The following is a 20,762-nucleotide window of genomic DNA, read 5'->3' on the forward strand; positions in this document are numbered from 1 at the left end:
TTTTCTGGAAGAATAGGCCGTGTTCAATTCTTTTTATTTATTTTCAAAGAAATACTAAAGTATGGGCCTCTCTCACGCCAAATGTTGAAGTTGAACTTCAAGAAGCCAAAAGTCCCGTTTTAGCATTTTGCACCCACCGTGTGCTTGACCAGAAATTTCTCATCAATACTAAGACATCTACTACTATTTAAATTGACACAATATTATATTGACTTTTAAAGCAATTGAAAAATGGTTACAAAGGTAGATAGATAATCGGACATTTAAAGTTGTCTAGTCATTTGAAGCAATTTAAGATTTATGAACGTTAAATATACTCGTCAGATGGTTAAATTCGTTCGTTCACATCTACACAAAACTCCTGTAAACAAATGAGCGGTTACAGCTTAGTCTGATTAAATTCTATCGTAAACAAATGAGCCATGAGCTAGTTAAATTGATTTGACATTGGCTTTTAAAACAATTTGAAGCTGTTGAAAATTTAGTTAAGACGATAGATAGGCCAGTCAAGACGGTTAAAAGTTGCCTACTCGTTTTGAAGCAATTCAAGATTCATGGAAGTTAAATATAATTGATCCAAAGGGGCCATGTTTGGAAGGTTCCTTGTCATATTAAAAAGGGCCCTAAAAAAAGGACTATTCAGTTGAGGTGGTGTTTTTAATGTGGGGTGGGGGGTTCCCAATTGGACAGGACATGATTGTGTTACTTCTAGAAGATGGGTACATATGCATATGATATAGCTTCAGACTTGAGAATTGGTCAGATCCCGGTACCTTAATTCAAAGGACAGAAAGCCCACCACGGCACCACATATAAATTGAAGTGTGAAACAAGTCACGCACATACGAGTTACTATTATTCAGTAGTCTGAGAGCACCGTCATGTGATGCTTCAGACCATTTCGGAACCACATTTTTTGATATTTATGTGGGGGTCGTTGTAGACCCCACGAGAACGTGTGGTTCGGAGCACCACGTGGCGACGCTCTTGGACTACGGAATAATTTCGCCGCATGTACGTACTGTATGATGTATGTACGAACGTGGAAAACTATATAAGAAAAGGAAGGGTCCCCCTCAATTACTGGCCTTCTCCAGTACTGACGGAAGATGGAGGGCAAGAAAGCTGCCGATGTGTTCTCCTGGTTGCCCTTCGAATGCACCGGTGATTCGGAGGACATCTTTGAGCTCAATGTGGCTTCCGAGGATGCGAAAACGGATGTCGAAGGAGATGACGATGCACACTCCTGTTGCTGCGACTTCATGGTGTTTGATGATCTAGGAGATGCCCATGATGAATTTTATCATGTTGATGATGCCAATGATGATGACGATTACTACTATGACGACAATGGGGAGGAGGAGGAGGTGAGCAGCTGGGGAAAAGCTAGGCAACGCAAGAAACCAAGGCTCAGTGTGGATTCAATTTCAACAACAATTGTGTTGATGAATGATGAGATGGAAAAGAGCAGGCTTTTCTGGGAGGCTTGCTTGGCATCTTGAGTCGCGTCTTATCGTTCCATTCCTGTTTTTCACTTTTTTTTCTGTTTTTCGAAGTGCTTTGAGATCAGGAAGTGTGAATAAATTCCACTTTTTGGTCAATCCATTCCAGCTTCTTTATCGCGAGTTTCATCGATTTAGACGAGCTACGAGTCGAATGGAAAAAGCAAGTTTGCAGTTCTGTTCTGTTCTCTCTCAGCATTTTATCCCTTAGTTTGATTCCCCCCCCCTGAAGATGTACATATACACCTCGTTGTAATACAGATTTAGCGCTTCTGGCGACGTTTATGTTGACTGATTTTCGTTTATGCTTTCAAAAAACACTGCCTGATGTAAATACAACCGTATCCAATGCCCGTTTTCCGTTCAAAGAAAAGGTAGAGAGTTCTCGTAGTTCTACAAGTTCAGCATAACGTCAAGAAATGATGTTTTTTCGTAGTTTTAATATTCATTCTTCCCTCCTCCCTCCTTTAGTACCTCTCGCCGCCCCCTCCATGGGCCACCCCACCTCCGGCCACCTCCTCGCTGTTTTTTTTATACAGATTCCTATTTTCCATTTTTGAAGAATTGACTTCGCAGTTTTCTTGTGGGGATATTCCCGGTCGATTTTGATCTCGCTAGCTAATAGATTAACATTTGGAAATATCGTTGTAAATTTGACAGGAAAACATATTTTGAGAGCAGCCGAGTTCAAGTTTAAAAATTCCTAAAATCCTTTTCGATTAACTTGCCATGAGAGAGAGAGAGAGAGAGAGAGAGAGAGAGAGAGAGAGAGAGAGAGAGAGAGAGAGAGCAAACACATGTTAATTCCAACCACAGAACTGTCACGAAGTTAGAGATATCATTTGTACCGAATCACAGACAACAAGCATGTAGTGTAGTCAGCCTGAAGCTGAGCAAATGACAAATTCGCCACACCGGAAAACACAACCAATTTACAGAACCGACTAAAGCTAACGAAGAAAACCGAAAATCTGAAAACAAGGTGCTTAACCACATAAAACGGAGATAAGCATATGACCAATTCCATTTAATGGATACCAAACCAAGGAATTGGAGTAGCTGACTCCAATTTGCTAACCATCTCAACATCATCATCCATGTTTTCATGTAGTTTTTCTCGGATCTCCAAATCATCCTTTACCCCAACAGCAATCGAACATGCCCCCGAGTATTCCCCATCACTTGTGCTCAAACAAGAACTTTCAAATTTGCTATCAGATAAGGAAACACCAGATTGCATGTAAGATGTAGAGCCACTTCTGGCACTGACATGATGTCTTCGCAATCGATCACCGATTGACTCCGCTGGGATTTTGGCATTTTCTTTCTCGTCAGATTGACCCAATAAGCATTCTTCCATGTCACTCAAAGACTCGATTTCATCCCCATCTCTGCAGCCATTGCTGTAAGGGGAATTGACATCACATTGTGACAGTGACCCTCTTAATTCACAGCTGGTATCCATCTCTCGCTGGCTTTCAATTTCCCCATCAGAAGAATGAGACGACATTGGTGAATACGCTACTGTTGCAGCCTCTTCTCGCTCTCTTAGTGTTTTCATGATCAAAGTCTTGAGCAAGTTCATTATTTGAACAGCATGCATCAGAGCCGTCAACGGATCAGACATCTAATCAACAAAAAAAAGGCCATATGAAAAAACGCGATGCTCAAGATTTAGCTGAACTAGCCGAATTCTGATTGAGTTACATGAGTTTCTTTTCATTTTCTACTTATTTTCATTTGTTCGTGGCACATCCATTTACACCAAGGAAGAACTTTATCAAGTTTTCTTTTTTGAAGTAGTAGTGTGTACACATCCGCGTAATACATAAGAAAGGGTTCCGTATCAGAAATGATTCGTGCACAGCAAGCTGTGCACAGCAGCCGTTTTCTCCAGTCTCGGGTCGCACAAAGATGATCGGAGCCGCTCATTTTGTTCCTAAATTCTGAAGTGATTTTGGGTGTTTTGTTAACGCCTCAAACGAAGTTCATTTTTTACAGAGACCTTAAACGATATATTTTGAACAAAATGAGCGGCTCTGATCATCTTTGTGCGACCCGAGACGGGAGAAAACGGTTGCTGTGCACAGCAGTCTGTGCACATAGCACAGCTCGTTCCGTATAGAGGACTTTATCTACTTTCACCTGAGAGCTAAAGGTAATCTGGAAAAAACTACTCCCTCCGTCCCATTTTTATTGTCCATTTTTTAATTTCTTATATCTGTCAATCTATAATGTTTTCATAATTTTGAAAACTTTACATTACAAAACTAATCGAGATCTATCAAACAAGATCCATATTGCATATTTTTCAAGATCTACACTAAAAGATATAGGCAAAAAACATAAAGAGTCAAATAGAATAATGGACAATGAAAATGGGACAGAGGGAATATTTGTTCGCATTTGTGCAAAAATATACTCCACATTTAGAGAGTAAATCTGTATAGGTTTCAAACTAACTTGACGATCAACATTAAGCTGAGATAGCTTTCAGGCAAGTTAAACTGGAGAAGGGAAATCTATGCAAACAACCCAAAGTATACTAGGTTAAGCTAATAAGGGGTATAAACTTCTTGTGAGGACTTCTATGCAAACAACCCTAATCGTGGGGTCGCATATTAGGGGGAGGTGGCCGCGGTCGAGGCCGTGATTCCAAATTTTGCACTCATTGTTGGGGAACAAATCATATGGTGGAGTATTATTTCAGCTGAGGAGTATTAGTGTTTTTTGTCATTTTAGGCTACGACAAGATCCTCTATTGCTACACTCGCACAGACCGGTTCATCTGTTGCTTTCTTTGATCGACAGCCAGTTGGTAGAACATCTCACGTTACCTTGGCTGATGGCTCTACCACTGCTGTTACTGGTTTTGGGTCAGTTCTTGTCACTTCCTCTCTTACTTTGTCATCTGTATTACATGTTCCTCATTTCCCGTTTAATCTTATGATTGTGAGCCGGCTTACAAAATTTGTTCCATCGCATTTCTTCCTCATGACTTTGTTTTTTAAGATCTCAAGACAAAGAGGAAGATTGGTGGAAGCATTGAGCGAGGTGGCCTATATTACTTGACTGTTTCTCAATCTGTGGCTCTTCAGACATCAGAGTCTCCATACCAACATCACTGTCATCTTGGTCATCCCTCTCTTCAGAGTTTGAAGCACCTTGTGCCCTTTTGTCGTTCCATTAATAAGTTGGTCTGTGAGGTCTGTGAGTTTAGTAAACATCGTAAAGTCACTTTTTTACCTAGGGTTAAGCGTCGTGTGTCGTGTCCTTTTCAGTTAGTTCATTCAGTCATTTGGGGGCATGTGCCCAGTGTTTCTAAAATTTCAGTATTATGTTCTTTTTGTGGATGACTTTTCTCGTATCACATATCTTTATCTAATGAAAGGGCGGTCTGAATTGAAATCTGTTTTTAAAATATTTTACATGAAAGTCAAAAATCAGTTTGATACTTGTGTTTAAGATATTTCGTTCTGATAATGCCCATGAATATTTTCACTATCTACTTTATCAGTTTTTCGATGATCATGGCATTATTCACCAATCATCGTGCTCTCAGACTCCACAAGCACAAGATTTGGCACTTGTTTGAGGTTATGCGTGCTTTATTATTTCAAATATAGGTTCCTAAGTTATATTGGAGTGACGCCGTACTCACTGCATGTTACCTAATCAACTGTATGCCCTCTACGGTCTTAGGTGGTCAGGTTCCCCATACGGTCTTGTTTCCCGGTCTACCTCTCCACCCTTCTTTACTTCATCGGATTTTTGGGTGCACCTATTATGTTCATGCTCTTGATCCTAATAGAAGTAAACTTGATTCTCGGTCTTTTAGGTGTATCTTTCTGAGATACTCACACACCCAGAAAGGATATCAATGTTACTCTCCTACTTTACGTCGTCACTTTGTCTGTGTTGATGTCACGTTCAATGAGTCATTGCCATATTACTCAGACCCTGTTACTACCAACGATCTTCTTACACTCGAGTCTGTATTACCTATGGTTATTCCTACTGTCACTGTTTCACCCCAACCTTTGCAGGTCTATGTTCGTCGTTTCCCAGTATCAGCACCTCCTCTGCCTCTAGCACAAACCCCACCTCAGGCACCACCTCCACCTACAGAACCATTCCAGTCTACTGAACTCTTTGTGCCCATGCCTCCATCTTCTCCCCCGTCGCCGGATCCACCTGCTTCTCAATATTCGACTCGTGAGAATCGTCGTCCACCGGTAAAATATGATTTTTCTAATATCTCAAGCACTTCTCATCCTATTTCTCGGTTTATCTCTTATACTTATCTCTTTCCATCCATTCGTGCTTTCACTACTATTGTTTCCTCCGTTTTTGTTCCTAAAACTATTCAGGAAAAGTTATCTCGGTCTGAGTGGCGGACAGCTATGGCGGATGAAATGTCTGCTTTTCATACTCATGGCACATGGGAGTTGGTTACTCTTCCTGTTGGGAAATCTACTGTTGGCTGTCGTTGGGTCTATACTGTCAAGTATCTTCCTGATGGCACTATTAAGCTTCACAAAGCTCACTTGGTTGCTAAAGGCCACACACCCAGACTTATGGTATTGATTATTCCGAAACGTTCTCTCCTGTTGCCAAGCTTGGCTCTGTGCAGATTCTTATTTCTCTTACCGCTAATCTTGGTTGGCCGTTGTATTAGCTTGATGTCAAAAATGTCTTTCTCCATGGTGATCTCCAGGAGGAAGTCTATATGGAGCAACCAACTGGGTTTGTTGCTCAGGGGGAGCATTATAAGGTATGTTGTCTTTACAAGGCCCTTTATGGACTTAAGCAATATCCTTGAGTGTGGTTTGGCAAGTTTAGTGGGGCTATTCTGAGGTTTGGCATGCATCGAAATCAATCGGATCATTCTGTGTTTTCCCTTCTGTCGGCTCGAGGGAAAGTATTGCTTATTATCTATGTAGATGACATTATTATTACTGGAGATGATCGGAAAGGAATTGGTGAGTTGAAATAGTTCCTACATAGTCAATTTCACACTAAAGACTTGTGTAAGTCTTGGGTATTGAGGTAGCAAGGTCCAAGGATGGGATTAGTTTGTCCCAGAGGAAATATGTGTTGGATATTCTAGAGGAGACAACTTTGCTAGGAGCCAAACTTGTGGAGACTCCGATGGATCCTAATGTCAAACTTTGCGTTGATCAGGAGGAGGAATTTCCTCATCCAGACCAATATCGTCGCTTGGTTGGTAAGTTGAATTATCTTACCAATACACGTCTTGATATCTCGTTTGCTGTTAGTATGGTGAGTCAGTTTATGTCTGCTCCTCGTCTTCTACATTGGGAAGCTTGTATTCGCATTGTGAAGTATCTTAAGGCTCATCCTGGACGTGGCTTATTTTACCGTTCCAATGGTCATTTGCATGTTGAGGCGTTTACTGATGCAGATTGGGCAAGGTCACCTTCTGACAGTCGTTCAACAACTAGTTACTGTACTTTTGTTGGTGGCAACTTAGTTACCTGAAAAGTAAGAAACAGACTATTGTTGCAAGGTCTAGTGCAGAAGCAGAGTATTGTGCCATGGCTCATACTACATGTGAGGTTGTTTGGCTGAGATCCTTTCTTGAGGAGCTGGGATTTCGGGTGCAGTTACTCATTCCTAGGTATTGTGACGATCAGGCGGCGATACATATCGCTTCGAATCATGTGTTTCATGAGAGAACCAAACATATTGAGGTAGATTGTCATGTCGTTCGAGAGAAGGTTGATGGTGGTGTGTTGACTATGCCTTCTGTGTCTACAGGAGCTCAAATAGCATATGTTTTTACCAAATTATTGTTTAAACATCGTTTAGAATTTTTAAGTAACAAGCAGGGATTTTGTGATATCTATTCTCCAGCTTGAGGGGGAGTGTTAGAAGTGTTTATTAGAGAGAGTGAGTTTGTCCCACATCGTTTATCTTATGTATGTATAACTCTCCAGTGTAATATAAATAAAGTTATATTATATGTGTAAGGGTTCATTAACACCCTATACACTTTTCCTTTTCTCTCTCACAACAAGGGTTATTCGTCTATCTTATGTATGTGTAACTCTCCAGAGTAATATAAATAAAGTTATATGTGTAAGGGTTCATTAACACCCTATATATTTTTCCTTCTTTCTCTCACAACAAGGTTTATTCACTTACTTGAGTCATGTTCGGAGCAAAAACCACCGCAATATTTCTTGCATTCATTTTGTTGGATTCCTCTAGTTCAACAACATCAGCCATAAGATCGATCACCCAATGAAGCAATGCTGATTCAGTTGGCTGTAGCTCCTTCACTAGTTCAACGAACTCCTCCTCTGTGCTGCATTGCAAAACTTGTTCAGGGGAAAGGCCATCTAATACACCCGAAGGAAGTTCTCTGAACCATGCTTTGATCAACGCTGCCAAACAATGGACGTCAATGTCATCTGGCACAATCCCTCTGTTCAATTGGCTCCTCACGTCCTCCTCGTGACTGTTTTCTGGGTTTATGCGAAAAATCCCTTCTGCCTGAGAAATAAACTTGCCATTCAGATAAACAAAAAGAAAGCTTTCAATGTCCATTTCAAGTTTCAACCATGTCGACATTAGAAAGTATTCTTATACCTTTAGACCTCCTTGTGAGTATAGCCTATCTTGCATTAGCAAGAGAATTATAGGTACACTGTTGCCTCTTGAATCATAAGAGCACTGCATCGATTCTGCCGAGACTCCAAAAACGCTTGCACTGAAGCAGTTGGATACTAGAAGTTAGTATTTGTACACACAGTAATGGGCATACAATACTACTTTATCTTTTGCTGTATTAAACAAGTGTATCTGCTTGTACTAACATACCCATTTTCCTATTGTTAAGATTTAACAAAAGGAAACTGCGGGTACAGATGTTTAGTTGATGTTTTGTGCAGTAAGCATCCAAAAAGTTCAGTTCTATTCACTTTAACAAATGCTGCTTGAGGTTTCCCATAAAACCCCTGAATCCTAATAAACCCATTTGTCTTCAGTATTTACAACAGGCAACCTCCTATTCCTCACTCCTCAGATATTTCAGAGACTTTCAAATCTCCTCTAATCAGGAGCATAAGAAACCCCATTTAATTCAGTGGATTTTACCTTGTGCGGGCGAAGTTGAACTTAATAGCCGACGGGTGTTGGGACTATTTCAATAGCAAATCTGGCTTCGGAGGGATATTTTGGTACCGCGCTTGCAATTGGGTGGTAGGCTACTATGGGAAGCTTTCATGTGGTTCTAGCCTGGAGGTGGAAATCTGGGCCATGTACAGAGGTCTGACCATAGTTTTGGGGAAAGGCGTGCAGAATGTTTAAGTGGAGTCGAACTCACTTATTGCAGTTAAACTTATGAACGAAGGCCCTCCAGACGGACACCCTCACCGAGCACTAGTTGAAGACTCAAGAAGTCTTTTGACGTGCACTGGAGCTACTCTCTCCCACATCTATCGTCTAGCCAACCAAAGCGCTAATAATTTGGCTAGACTTGGTGTTGAACAAGCAAATGACCTGGTGGTGACAGCTGAAATCCTGCCTGCGAAACAGCCCTTTATTATCGTTGACTGTCTAGGTGGCTAGGTGTCGGACGCCTCCAAGACTGAAATGTTTCAGATTTAATCTCTTTGTCTTAGACTACAGCGTCTTATGCCTTGCTCGGTTGGCTTTTTGAGAAAAAATTTCCAACTGAAAAAAATACTCATTACTCATACTTCCAATCATTACTCTCCACTCATTACTCCTATCTCCCATCATTATTCTCATTTCTCTCTCTATCTCTCTCCACTCATTACCCTACTTCCAATCATTACTCTCATTTTTCTCTCCACTCATAACTCCAAAAAATTTCTCAAAAACTCATCCAAACACAGCATTAGTCTCTTTCCACTTGCTTTTGGTTCTAGCTATTATGCTCTCGATGCCCCAGACTATGGACATGTTCTTGATGACTTTGTTTGAGGTTTGATCTATGAATTTCCAACGTACCAAAAAGAAAAATTTGTCTTCAGTCAGAGCAATTCCACTACACTGTACATTTATGGTAGAAACCCCGAATTGGCAAGATTTCAGGTAAACAGTGAAAAAGTCCCTTAGACCAAAAGGGAGACTAAAAGACATGTACTACTATAAGAGAGTGGCTTTGAACAAACTTGATATTCTAAACTAACTTTCACAAGAACTTTAGAACTTGGCTGTTTCAACCATAGTAAGGGATACCCAAATCAACATCGTTCTAAATTTGATAAACCCAATAAGCAAATGTTTCCCCTCTTTCGAAATCTTAGTCGCAAGTTTAACTTATACGAAGTTTTGAAAATTGCTAGGTGCTAACTAGTTGGCCACCTAGCACCTTGGCGGAGTGGCGGAGACTAGGCTCCGACCAGTAGACTGCCTAAATCTAAGTGTTGGACTAGCGCCTAGGCGGGAACTAGGTGGCCAAATTTTAGAACACTGGACTTATCCCCCTCTTTCGAAATCTTATCGGAAAACTAACACAACAGTAAAGTCAACAAGCAGCAAAAACAAAAGGGGACCAGATTTAGAAACACAGCCAGCCCTGATATTTTGGGGCTCTAGGCGAATTTAAAAAATTGCGGGCCTTTAAGTCAACTTCAAAACAAAACTAATACTCCTATTCAATAAGATAAAAACCAAACTAACGCATCATTAAGAAATATTCGAAGCAATCACTTAAAATTTACTCTTTCCTTATTTTAAACCATGGAAGTACTGATTATGCACTTATGAACTTAATCTCATAGACTTATTTTTAAGGAACAGTAATACAATGTACTTTTTTTAGGCCCTCTTTCTATCAAATTTTGGAGACGCAAGACGGAGACTTTGCTCAGGACCGGTACTATAATTAGAAAGTACTAGCTTTGAACAACTTTTTTTTTTTTGGTTATCAGACGAAAATGAGCTTTGAAGAAGTTGATAAGCTAAAATTGTAACGAAAACCAGATCAACAAATATATATACTGAAATTTTGGAGAGGGACCTGGCACTAGGAACTTTGGAGGGTATCTCGACTTCGAACTCGACAGGCAGGCCCTGAAACCCTTCGAAGCGGTCGAAGGTGACGTGGGCCACGTGCTGTACGTCGGTCGGCCAGCCGATCTCCATGTGGTGGAGGGCCGCCATGGGCTCCTCGCCCTGACGATCCACTCGGCAAGACACCATTGACTTCCTCAGAGCGGCCAGCAGTATCTCGATTATCGACAAATTGCTGTTTGTTTCTTCTTCTTCACCTGCTTTTGTTCCCTTCCCACAGCCACCGCGGCACCCAGTACCGTCCTTTGTCGCCATTACCATCCCTATCGCCATCTCTCTCTCTCTCTCTCTCTAAATGGAGCAGGAGCAGGGTGGGAGTGAGTGAGGGGAACGGAGTGGTTTGAATCTGTGTGGTGGAGTGAGTCGACGTGTTTGTTTGTATTTGAGGGTTTGTTTTGTTTATTTGATGAAAGTGGTTTAAACTTCGATGTCCAGCAGGACTCTGACGTTCAAACGGCCACCCGTTTTTTAAAATTTCCCTTTTACTATCCTGACTGATAAATTATAAGCCTTGCCTTTTCGAAGTAACTACCAATATGCCACGGATCCGGATTCCTCTGCGAGGGTTTATGAGAGAATCCTGTAAGGGTTTTCATCCAGACCGTTCATCTCAGCAATGGACGGTTTGGATATAAATTCTCACTCGATTCTCACTTAGTTAACCATTACCTGTTAAACATAATAAACATATTTGAACTATTAATTGTCGAGATTGACTGTCCGAATCTTATGAAAATTTTCACACGATCCGAGAAGAATCCTTATTGAGAATACGGATTCCATACGCAGCTAACCTAGTTAGAAACGGTACCTAGTCCCTAGCCTACTACAGGTTTCTTCGGGCTATCCCGATAGGTGCTCGAGCTATGGATTGTTTGAAATTTAAATAGTTGACCTCCATTTCTTTTGTGCTTATGAAACTCAAAGCTCGATCTGAGCAAATACTTGGTAAACTGAAATATTATTAACATCTGGAATATTATTAACAAGCCAATCGAGTTCGAGTTGGGATAGCATAAAGTACTGCTCCTATATATAGTATATCTTGGTAAAGTGAAATATTATTAACATCTTTCGTGCTCTCAAATCAACTCGAGCTGAGCTTTGACTAACTTAAGATATATTAGTACTTTTTTGTGAAATAGTATGTTGTTGGGTGTTAGATCTACAAATATTTTTTGTAGACTATCGGTGGACTTCTTGTACATATATCAACAAAATCCCTTTGCAGAAGAAGATTGTTACTCTGGTTCTACTACTTGAAAATATTATTGGGTTCAAAATGAATTGTGCAATTACAGTGGGCATGTAAAATAGAGATACATTTGAGTTGCACGCACTTTTTTTTATAACTCATTCAACCATTACCATACTATGTTTTTTGCGCACTCTTTCACGAAATAATTCTATGCCCTTGATAAAATAAAATAAAAAACACATTGTTGTCAACAAAATTCATTTGGGAAAAAAGTTCCATATACTCTAACCACAATTGATGGAGACTCAATTTTAAGTTTAATCAGGTTTGGTTTGGGTTGTTTTTACAGAATATTTGGCAAAGAGTTGATGAGAATAGCAGGTGAATTATAGTAACAAATTAAATTTGATCATCATTCAAGAGGAATTATTGGAGGGTTGATCATCAATAAGAGTCAACTCCGTCAATTAGGCAGATGGTCAAGCCTATGATTAGTTTCTTTTCCTTTTTCCTTTTCCCGTTAAAGCTCTGCTTTGTGGATCGATGCTAAAATTAGGAAGTTGAAGGGCAAACTAAGCGCTTAAGCAATGTTTAAAAGCGAACACCAGGGATTGGTTTAGTGGTCAAGACTTGAGACTTAAAAATTTGCTTTATCTTCAAGTTTCAAGTTCTAAACCTCTCCATGTTGCTTCGAATTTAATTAGACTCTCTATAAATGAATGATGAGATTGACAATTAAAATTAATCGAATTACGTGCCCGGCCACCTGAGTTATAAGCAAACCAACATTTAAAAGCGATAAGAGCGTTTGTTGCCCGCAAGTTAGGGCAAGGTGGGCAAACTTTCCAAAACTTGTGGGTGCTTTTCATGTCAATGGCGTGTGCGAATGGAAAGATTTCCAAAGATTCGTTTCCTGCTTTATAGTTTCCCCAAACATTGTCATTTAATTACCTTTGGAGCCCCCTCTGTCTCGGCACAAATCTAACGACAGATGGGCCTCGGGCTCGGGTCCTGCCTGGACTATACAGAAAGTCTACTGGTACAGACCAAAAATCTGTACCAGTGGGTACAGATCCCTTTTTGGCCCATTTTGGGTCTTAAAAAAAATGATCGGAGTCGTTCATTTTGTTTAAAATATTTTTTTTATGGTCTCTACAAAAAATAAGTTTAATCCGGTATCGGTAAGAGTATTTACGAAACATCCAAACTTTGCTCTAGAATTCAATAGAACAAAGTTTGGATGTTTCGTAAATACTCTTACCGATACCGGATTAAACTTATGTTTTGTAGGGACCACAAACAAAGTATTTTAAACAAAATGAACGACTCCGATCATTTTTTTGAGACTAAAAATGGGCCCAAAAAGGAGTTTGTACCCACTGGTACAGATTTTTAGTCTGTACCAGTAGCACCATTCTGGACTATATTACAATATTAATTCTCGTGCAGGACTATTTATTCTCGTTCTCAATTATTGTTCTACGCTCTTGTATTTAATTTTTGTAAAATTATAATTCTATACCCACTTACACATCTATACTCATAATAGGGGTGGGCCCCACACACACTGGGTGTGTAGTGTGTGCAGGCTACACCCCTATTATGAGTGGGTGTGTAATTGAGTATGTAAATGAGTGTAGAGGTAGAATGATTGTTAATTTTTACACTCGCAAATATTAAGAGTTTGAGATGCTTTAAATATGGAGTCACACTAGCGTACGAGCTTCCGCTCAAGCACGTTCAATATGTAACTTCTAGGTCTACACACAATTAAGTTTCATTTTTTAAAATCCAAAAAGTCAATTTCGGTCTTTTTTTTTTTAACGGCATCAATCTCAATCATTCATTTTGCTACCCTTGTCGAAATTTTTCGTCACCAAATCAATCTGATCATAGATTGTTGTCACTTTTATGAACTATTCGAATCATACATTGGTATCATTTTGTTACAAGTAGAATAGGCTAATTTTTATGAAATCCAAATGAAACCCATGTATTATGTAGAATAATAGGCTAAGGTCACGTCACCGACTCTCGTATTGAACGTTGCCTTTTCCCCATTATAATGTCTCCACTAAGTTAATTAATGAAAGCTTTTAGGACATTTTAAGAGAGCTTTGAATCTGATTGATCTTGGTCAAAAGGAAAAAAGTGATTTTGATGTGTATGTTTAACCATCGTATCAACTACCCATACCAAAAGGTAAGGTCACATGAATCATAGCGTCATGTAGAATAAAAATTTGTTTAACGCTGACACAACCACGTAATTGCTTTTCAACAAGATTCGGACCTACGATTATTTTCTTCCATTAGTCTATGTCGTTTAGAGTTCGATTCAGACATGAACAACCAAAAGAAAAAAGAGAATGCAATAGTTCAACGCCCATGCGGACTCCCTCCGAAAGCTACTACTAGTATTCTATTTTTTGTAAAGGAATAATGGTATTTGTTTAATTTTAATTTGAGGAAAACCACTATACGAGTTCTACAATCCTTCCTGATCTTTGTTCTATTTGTTCGTCAATTTCTTTTTGTCATTTTCAGTTTGTCTTTTTCTGATTTCCTCTTCTTGTCTTTCTTCAATGAGTATTATCTTGTTCTTCAATTCTTTACTAAAAGAAGTCAAAAGCCTATGAACTTTGCTTAACCAAAGAATGCTTGCTTTCTTGTTGCGTAGATTGATTTTATATAACCTACCAGATAGATCATTTGTTATACAACAAAAAATACAACGTAGAGGTTTTTTTTGTGTGCGGGAGAAGACTAATGGTATAAGGAATATATAGTGCACATCACAGCTGTTACGACGTGGATAAACTCTGTCTTTTTTTCCTTCTTTTTTTTTTATCCGACGTGGATAAACTCTGTCAATCCACTAATCCACTAAAAGAAAGTATGGATTAACAACTCAGCTACGCCAATAACCAACCAAGGACAAAATAGGCAAAGGCAAAAAGTTGGTCCTTTTGATGAAAAGTAAATCCCAACTCATCATGCTTACAATTTACTGTAGTATAATAGTAGTATAATATAGGTGGATTAAAGTAAGACCAAAGGTTGATCCCCATAGGCATGTTTGTTCCAACTTCTTTTAGTTTTTTCAACTTTTTCAACTCAATTTGAAACTTGTGGTTTTGGGGCTAAGGGCATGCAGTTTTAAAAAAAAAGGAAAAAGGAAAAAAGGCCAACGGCATGCTAAAATCCCAGATTTTCTACCTTTTTAAATTTTGTTGTTTCAAGTTTCAAAAATATAAGAATCAAGCCCGGCGTCTAGAGGTGTCAAACAGCCCGTTTACTTTATCGTGTTGTGCCATGCTGGTTCATTTATTTAATCGGGTCGTGCTTTGTCATTTTTTAATTGCGTCGTGTTGTGCTTATGTTGGCACATCTCCAACCGAGGAATGGAAAAAAAACTCTGAAAAATGTAAAATATTTATCAACACAAAAGCGTAAAAATTTGTGTTACAGTATAATATAAGAAATTAATATTTTTGTTTGGTATTAAAATTAGTATTTGGTGTGCCATGCCCTTTCTTGCTCGTCTAGAATCATGTGTCATACTATGCCATCTAAGACCGTACCGTGTTGTGCCACATTTAAACGTGTCGTGCCAATCTAAAACCGCGCCCGTGCCATGCCATGCCATGCCACATTTAAATGAGTCATGCCCATGCTGTGCCGTGTCATCCCAGCTTGTTTGACACCTCTACCTGCGTCTCTTCGATTAGTTTAAAAAAAGTTCAAAAAATATACTCCATTAAAACTTATTGTTTTGGGCTAAGGTCCTGGACCATGCTAAAACCTCATCTTTAATTTGTCCCAATCAACGTGGGCGGCCCAATGATCTGAGCCCAAAAATCCTCTTTGTAGTCTAGTCCGGCTCCGGTCCCATCCACGCAGCTTCTCGTCTTCTTTTCTTCTTCTTGCTCCCCAAGAGAAGAGAGATTCCCTCTGCTCCACTCTCTACTCCATCTTCCATCTCTCTCTCTCTCTCTCTCTCTCTCTCTCTCTCTCTCTCTCTCTCCCCTCTCCTCTCCCCGATTGTGTATATATTCCGAGACACATATCTTCTGCTATCGCACTTAGGTTATCACCAATATGATGATCAGAGTCCGAAGCAGAGACGGGTTAGAGCGAGTCACGCTCGACCACTCAACCTGCCCGCTCACAATCGCCCAACTCAAATCGACAATCGAGTCCCAACTCAGAGTCCCCGTCCCCAACCAAACCCTATCCACCAACCAAAACCTCCTCCTCGCCAAAACCCCACACGACGCCGCCGGCTTCACCGACATGTCCAACCCCCAAACCCTAATCTCCGCCCTCGGCATCGCGCACGGCTCGATCGTCTACCTGTCCTACGAGGGCGAGCGGACCGTGGCGGGCCCGAAACAGTTCAACCCGGCCGGGTCGTTCGGGCGCAAGATGACTATGGACGACTTGATCGCCAAGCAAATGCGGGTCACCCGGCAGGAGAACCCGCACTGTGAGCTGGTCTCGTTCGATCGTGATGCGGCCAATGCGTTTCAGAACTATGTTAATGAGTCGCTCGTGTTTGCGGTGAAGCGGGGTGGGATTATGTACGGCACGGTATCTCCGGAGGGGAAGGTCGAAGTGGATTTCATTTATGAGCCGCCACAACAGGTTGAATCTTTAATTTTATAGATTAGATGTAAGGAAAAAAAAATCTCAATAAGGCTAATGGATAGGAAATAGTATATGCTCTAGTACAGAAAGAGAGAGCACCGATTAATGTGAACAAATCTTTGAAGTTGTTGCACAAATGTAGTTTGCAACTATCTTTGTTACTATGACATAGCTAAATTGTTAGAACAAAGTAAATAACTCGCGCTCAACTATACCATTACCACACATGTGCCCAACTTGTAGTACTAACTAAAGATACAAAGTAGAACGTGGGACTTCTACTATTAAGGAGGTGTTAGAATTGAAGGGGAACCGATTGTTAATTTTCACTCATTCCCCTTGACATGGTTGCTACCCAGGGTTTAGGTGCTTATTATTACATGTATGTCTACCAGCATGACGGGACTACATTTTTCTAACTGAGGCAAAGCCTTGGACAATGTGGTCAGAAACAAGTTAGAGGAAATAAGTATTATACGAAAAGTTTTAACGCGGCATTGCCACAGTAATGAGTAGTAAGCAGTAACTATGCAGAACAAGTGGACGGGGCCTGTATTAATTGGTTAGTTAAATAGTTAGTTACTAGACCCTTCAGTGTTCCTTCCATTCTAACCGATGTGTGAGGGTAGAATTGCTGACAAATTTGGAGAGTGTAATTTTTTGGCTGTAGATTACTATAACGTTTCAAGATAGATCTGTGTACTGAGTAGAGTGGGCCAACTGCAACAGGGCACCGAGGAGAATTTGATACTTTTGCGAGACCCTGATGAGGAGAAGCTGGTTGATGCGATTGCGATGGGGTTGGGAATGAGGAAAGTAGGGTTTATATTTACTCAAACGATCGGTCAGAACAAGAAAGATTACACGATGTCGAATGTGGAGGTTTTGCAGGCAGCAGAGCTTCAAGCGGAAGGGGATTTGAAGGAGTGGGTGACGGCGATTGTGAAATTGGAGGTGAACGAGGAAGGTGGTGCTGACGTGCATTTCGAGGCATTTCAAATGAGTGATATGTGTATTAGATTATTTAAGGAAGGATGGTTTGAAACGGAGATTGGGGAAGATGTTGATCCTAAGTTATCAAGGATGAAGAAGGATGTGGTGGTTGGAGGAAAGGATACCAAGGAAATTGATAATGACTTTTTCTTGGTGGTAGTGAAGATATTCGATCACCAGGTACTTTCTATTAACCTATTTGATTACTCCTATCTGCAATTTTTCATCTTATTTTTCTTGGTAATGGGATTGCAGTAACTAGTAAATGTCTCCTTGATCCCTTTGCTGTAAGTTGGGAATTCTACGAAGCACCGACTCCACTCCTCTAGAGGTCGAAGTATCGCAGTGTCGGACACGGGGACACGGTGGGGCGTGTCCCATAATTTAATTTAAATTTTTTACGGGGACACGGGGGGACACTGATGGGGACACGACAGGGGCCAAACTGTAATTTTTTAAAATTTTTGGGGCCAAACTGTTTTTTTTTAAAATTTGGGGGTCAAATTGTATTTTTTTAAAAAAATTTGGGGCCAAATTGTAATTTTTTTAAATTTCTGGGTGTCAAACTAAAATTATTTATTTATTTATAAATAAATATACATGTGGTGTGTCCCCTGCCATGTCCGTGTCCCCATTTTTTTAGAATTCCCGTGTCCCCGTGTCCGTATCCGTGCATCATAGGTTGGGATGCGAACAAAAGACAATTACCGTACAAAGGGGAATTTTTTTCCCTGTTTCTGAAATGAACCATGTTAGGCTTTATTTGATAAAATTCTGTGGTATCTCGACTTTTCATTTTGTCGTAGACTCGTAACTAAGCAGATGGTACCAATTGCTTTGGCATGGTTTTCATTGTGTTTGTTATTTCCACTGGACAATTGGGATGAAAAATCTCAAGGTATATTGGATTTTTTGTTGGTTACTTTTACACGAGCTTTTGAATTGCGGAGGTGTTGCTCTTTCTGTCTGTGTGTATGGGTGGTGTGGTGATTGTTTTGCGCATTTGTGTACATGTAGAAGGTTTTCTCATCCTACTCAGGACCTCATGGTGATCACTTCTCAACTAATTGAGATAGCAAGCCAAGTAAAACCCTTCTGCTGCTGAATCACACAAATTTGGTGCTTTTGAGTCTGTGTTCCCTAATTAGTTACTTGTGAATCATAATCAATGGTTCGTAGTTTACAGTTGCTCTAAATTTTCTTGTGAACAAATGCACATTTCAAGGAACATGAATATTTAATATATAATCTCAATCCAACAAGACGTTTTTTGAGTTGTTTTCGTGCCCATAGTTATTTATTTATAATATTCAATATATAATCTCAATCCAACAAGGCTTTTTGCATAGACCCCTAGTCGTTCAATTCCTTCAGTCTTTAAAGCTCCTTCGACTAATAACTAAGAACCATATTGCCTTCAAATTCTGTTGGGGTTGTGGCACTTAGCTTGTTAGAATTTTACTTTCTAGTCATTGAACCATTTCATTAGGCGATTAGTCCATCTCACAACACTACTAACTTTACATAAGCTAAGTTGATCTTTACAAGTTTATCTACCTACCAGTAGGCATGTCTATGTATGTGTTTAAAAGCTGTACGTCCAATTGTGGAAAGTAGATCAAAGTGGAAAAGAAAAGCTTTAAAAGTAGGGCGAGCAGAGAACCGGAGCCCAGCCCGACCCGAAGAGATACTGACAGTTTCGAAGCATGCATTCTGATACTGGTAACTGGTTGACACCCCATTGAAATTCGAGTTTCGGGTCACGCATCAACACCATTCAAAACCATTACAATCGACTCGGCTGTGTATACCTAGGGATTATATCATGGTTCACTTCAACCCTATATTTGAAACCCCTTCAACAACAACAACAACCACAGAACCCATGTAGTTCCCAATCATTGGGGGTATGGGCGGAGGAGGATTGGAGATAGACCTAACCTTTGGCAATATGCACGGCTGTTCTCAGAATATGCGCTGCACAATCTAAGCAGCGATCTGAAGCTTATAGGTTGATGGGGGTTTGTGATTTGCATCCTCATCTGATTCATTAATCGTAGATGGACGATTCTATTCATGCACTTAATCTGTTTCACGATATCTGCTTCTTGATCTGATTCTGCCCAATCCTTCCAACCCGACCATATATCCGAAACAGTTTCTTGTGCGGTTTCGCTTGCTCATTCTGTCGGAATCTGGCATGAACTTATCCCAAACCGATCAGTCTGTTGGGTAACTTGGGTGACAGGTGAGACTCAAACCCGACTTGAGCACACTCCTAATTAATGGAGCTCTCCCTTTCTTTCTCTCGTAGGATATTGAACAAAATTGAGAGAAGAACAAGGAAAGAATGCATCACAGGCATGCGGACGTCGAATAAAAACTCCTAGGTCTCGTAGGATATTGAACAAAATTGTGAGAAGAACAAGGAAAGAATGCATCACAGGCATACGGACGTCGAATAAAAACTCCTAAGTGGGATTATCACCACATTGGACCTTGTGCACTAAATAGATAGTCACATTGATTTGGTTGGATGCACAGTTTTCTAAATTGATGTCCTTTTCACATTTCTTGCTGTAAAATATGAACTTCATGTGGTTCCAATATTTATCTGCGAGTTGTTCTTACTTTTTTACGGTAATGCAGGGCCCACTTTCATCAATCTTTCCTATAGAGAACAGGATTACACCAGTGCCAATGAATGCACTGAGGCACCATCTGGACAGAACAAGGAGTCTTCCTTTTGTAAAGCGAATATCTGATTTCCATCTGCTGCTCTTGCTGGCTAGATTTTTAGATGTCAACGCAGATGTTCCCGCATTGGCACATTGTGTGCAGACACAGATGGCTGTCCCAGAAGGATATCAGCTACTAATCGAGTCCATGGCCAGTGCTTCTTGATTCTGTGTCCGATGGCTTTTGGCAAACTGATACTACTCATCAACCCTTTCGAATGGTTTCCAATGTGCATTTATGCTTGAGCTTTCAGGTCTCCAGTGGAGGATTCTCAATTGCCTTTGGACAATTGGCATGGCCTCAAAATTTGGCTCTGCGCTCTGGTTGTAACCGAAATCTAAACATCACACTGTTCAGTTTCTCTGGTATTGATAATTTTCTCAGACAAAACTGTGTTTATAGTACAATTACATACGTCAGTGTTTGTCAGAATTTAGGATCATGGCCCTATATTATTTATCACCTGCTATGTGGATTAAAGTGTTTCATGTAATGATCCTCTGATCTCGAACGTTCATGACTCATCAGAATCAAAAACACCTATTGCAGTTTGGCAACCATGCCTTTGTTACATTTGAGGCATTATTTGTATGCTTCTCTCCAGTTGTTCCA

At 40.2% G+C, this 20,762-nt stretch overlaps 3 protein-coding genes across 3 annotated transcripts; 2 read left to right on the forward strand and 1 right to left on the reverse strand.

The window, feature by feature from the left end:
- Positions 1–851: 851 nt before the first annotated feature.
- LOC131315158 (uncharacterized) lies at positions 852–1,689 on the forward strand. The gene has a single exon (XM_058344252.1). The coding sequence runs from the start codon at positions 1,110–1,112 to the stop codon at positions 1,500–1,502; it is 393 nt and encodes a 130-aa protein (XP_058200235.1). The 5' UTR covers positions 852–1,109; the 3' UTR covers positions 1,503–1,689.
- Positions 1,690–2,286: 597 nt separating this feature from the next.
- LOC131315156 (rho GTPase-activating protein 2) lies at positions 2,287–11,030 on the reverse strand. Its single transcript, XM_058344250.1, has 4 exons — positions 10,519–11,030; positions 8,118–8,238; positions 7,671–8,021; positions 2,287–3,129 (listed from the first exon to the last, which is right to left on the reverse strand). The coding sequence occupies exons 1-4, from the start codon at positions 10,842–10,844 to the stop codon at positions 2,530–2,532; spliced, it is 1,398 nt and encodes a 465-aa protein (XP_058200233.1). The 5' UTR covers positions 10,845–11,030; the 3' UTR covers positions 2,287–2,529.
- Positions 11,031–15,665: 4,635 nt separating this feature from the next.
- LOC131315157 (NPL4-like protein 2) lies at positions 15,666–20,707 on the forward strand. The gene is made up of 3 exons (XM_058344251.1): positions 15,666–16,415; positions 17,148–17,591; positions 20,061–20,707. The coding sequence occupies exons 1-3, from the start codon at positions 15,870–15,872 to the stop codon at positions 20,313–20,315; spliced, it is 1,245 nt and encodes a 414-aa protein (XP_058200234.1). The 5' UTR covers positions 15,666–15,869; the 3' UTR covers positions 20,316–20,707.
- The last annotated feature ends 55 nt before the right edge of the window (positions 20,708–20,762 follow it).

Source organism: Rhododendron vialii, chromosome 13a, assembly GCF_030253575.1.
Source record: "Rhododendron vialii isolate Sample 1 chromosome 13a, ASM3025357v1".
Taxonomy (NCBI): domain Eukaryota; kingdom Viridiplantae; phylum Streptophyta; class Magnoliopsida; order Ericales; family Ericaceae; genus Rhododendron; species Rhododendron vialii.

What these genes read in the sequence shown, in the direction of transcription:
- LOC131315158 (XM_058344252.1), top strand. Translation starts at nt 1,110, where the DNA reads ATGGAGGGCAAGAAAGCTGCCGATGTGTTCTCCTGGTTGCCCTTCGAA.
- LOC131315156 (XM_058344250.1), bottom strand. Translation starts at nt 10,844, where the DNA reads ATGGCGATAGGGATGGTAATGGCGACAAAGGACGGTACTGGGTGCCGC. An exon ending in ACTCACAAGGAGGTCTAAAG is followed by an intron (nt 8,022 to 8,117) that starts GTATAAGAATAC and finishes TTTATTTCTCAG; the next exon opens with GCAGAAGGGATTTTTCGCAT. An exon ending in TTGCTCCGAACATGACTCAA is followed by an intron (nt 3,130 to 7,670) that starts GTAAGTGAATAA and finishes TTTGTTGATTAG; the next exon opens with ATGTCTGATCCGTTGACGGC.
- LOC131315157 (XM_058344251.1), top strand. Translation starts at nt 15,870, where the DNA reads ATGATGATCAGAGTCCGAAGCAGAGACGGGTTAGAGCGAGTCACGCTC. An exon ending in TTTATGAGCCGCCACAACAG is followed by an intron (nt 16,416 to 17,147) that starts GTTGAATCTTTA and finishes CAACTGCAACAG; the next exon opens with GGCACCGAGGAGAATTTGAT. An exon ending in TGAAGATATTCGATCACCAG is followed by an intron (nt 17,592 to 20,060) that starts GTACTTTCTATT and finishes ACGGTAATGCAG; the next exon opens with GGCCCACTTTCATCAATCTT.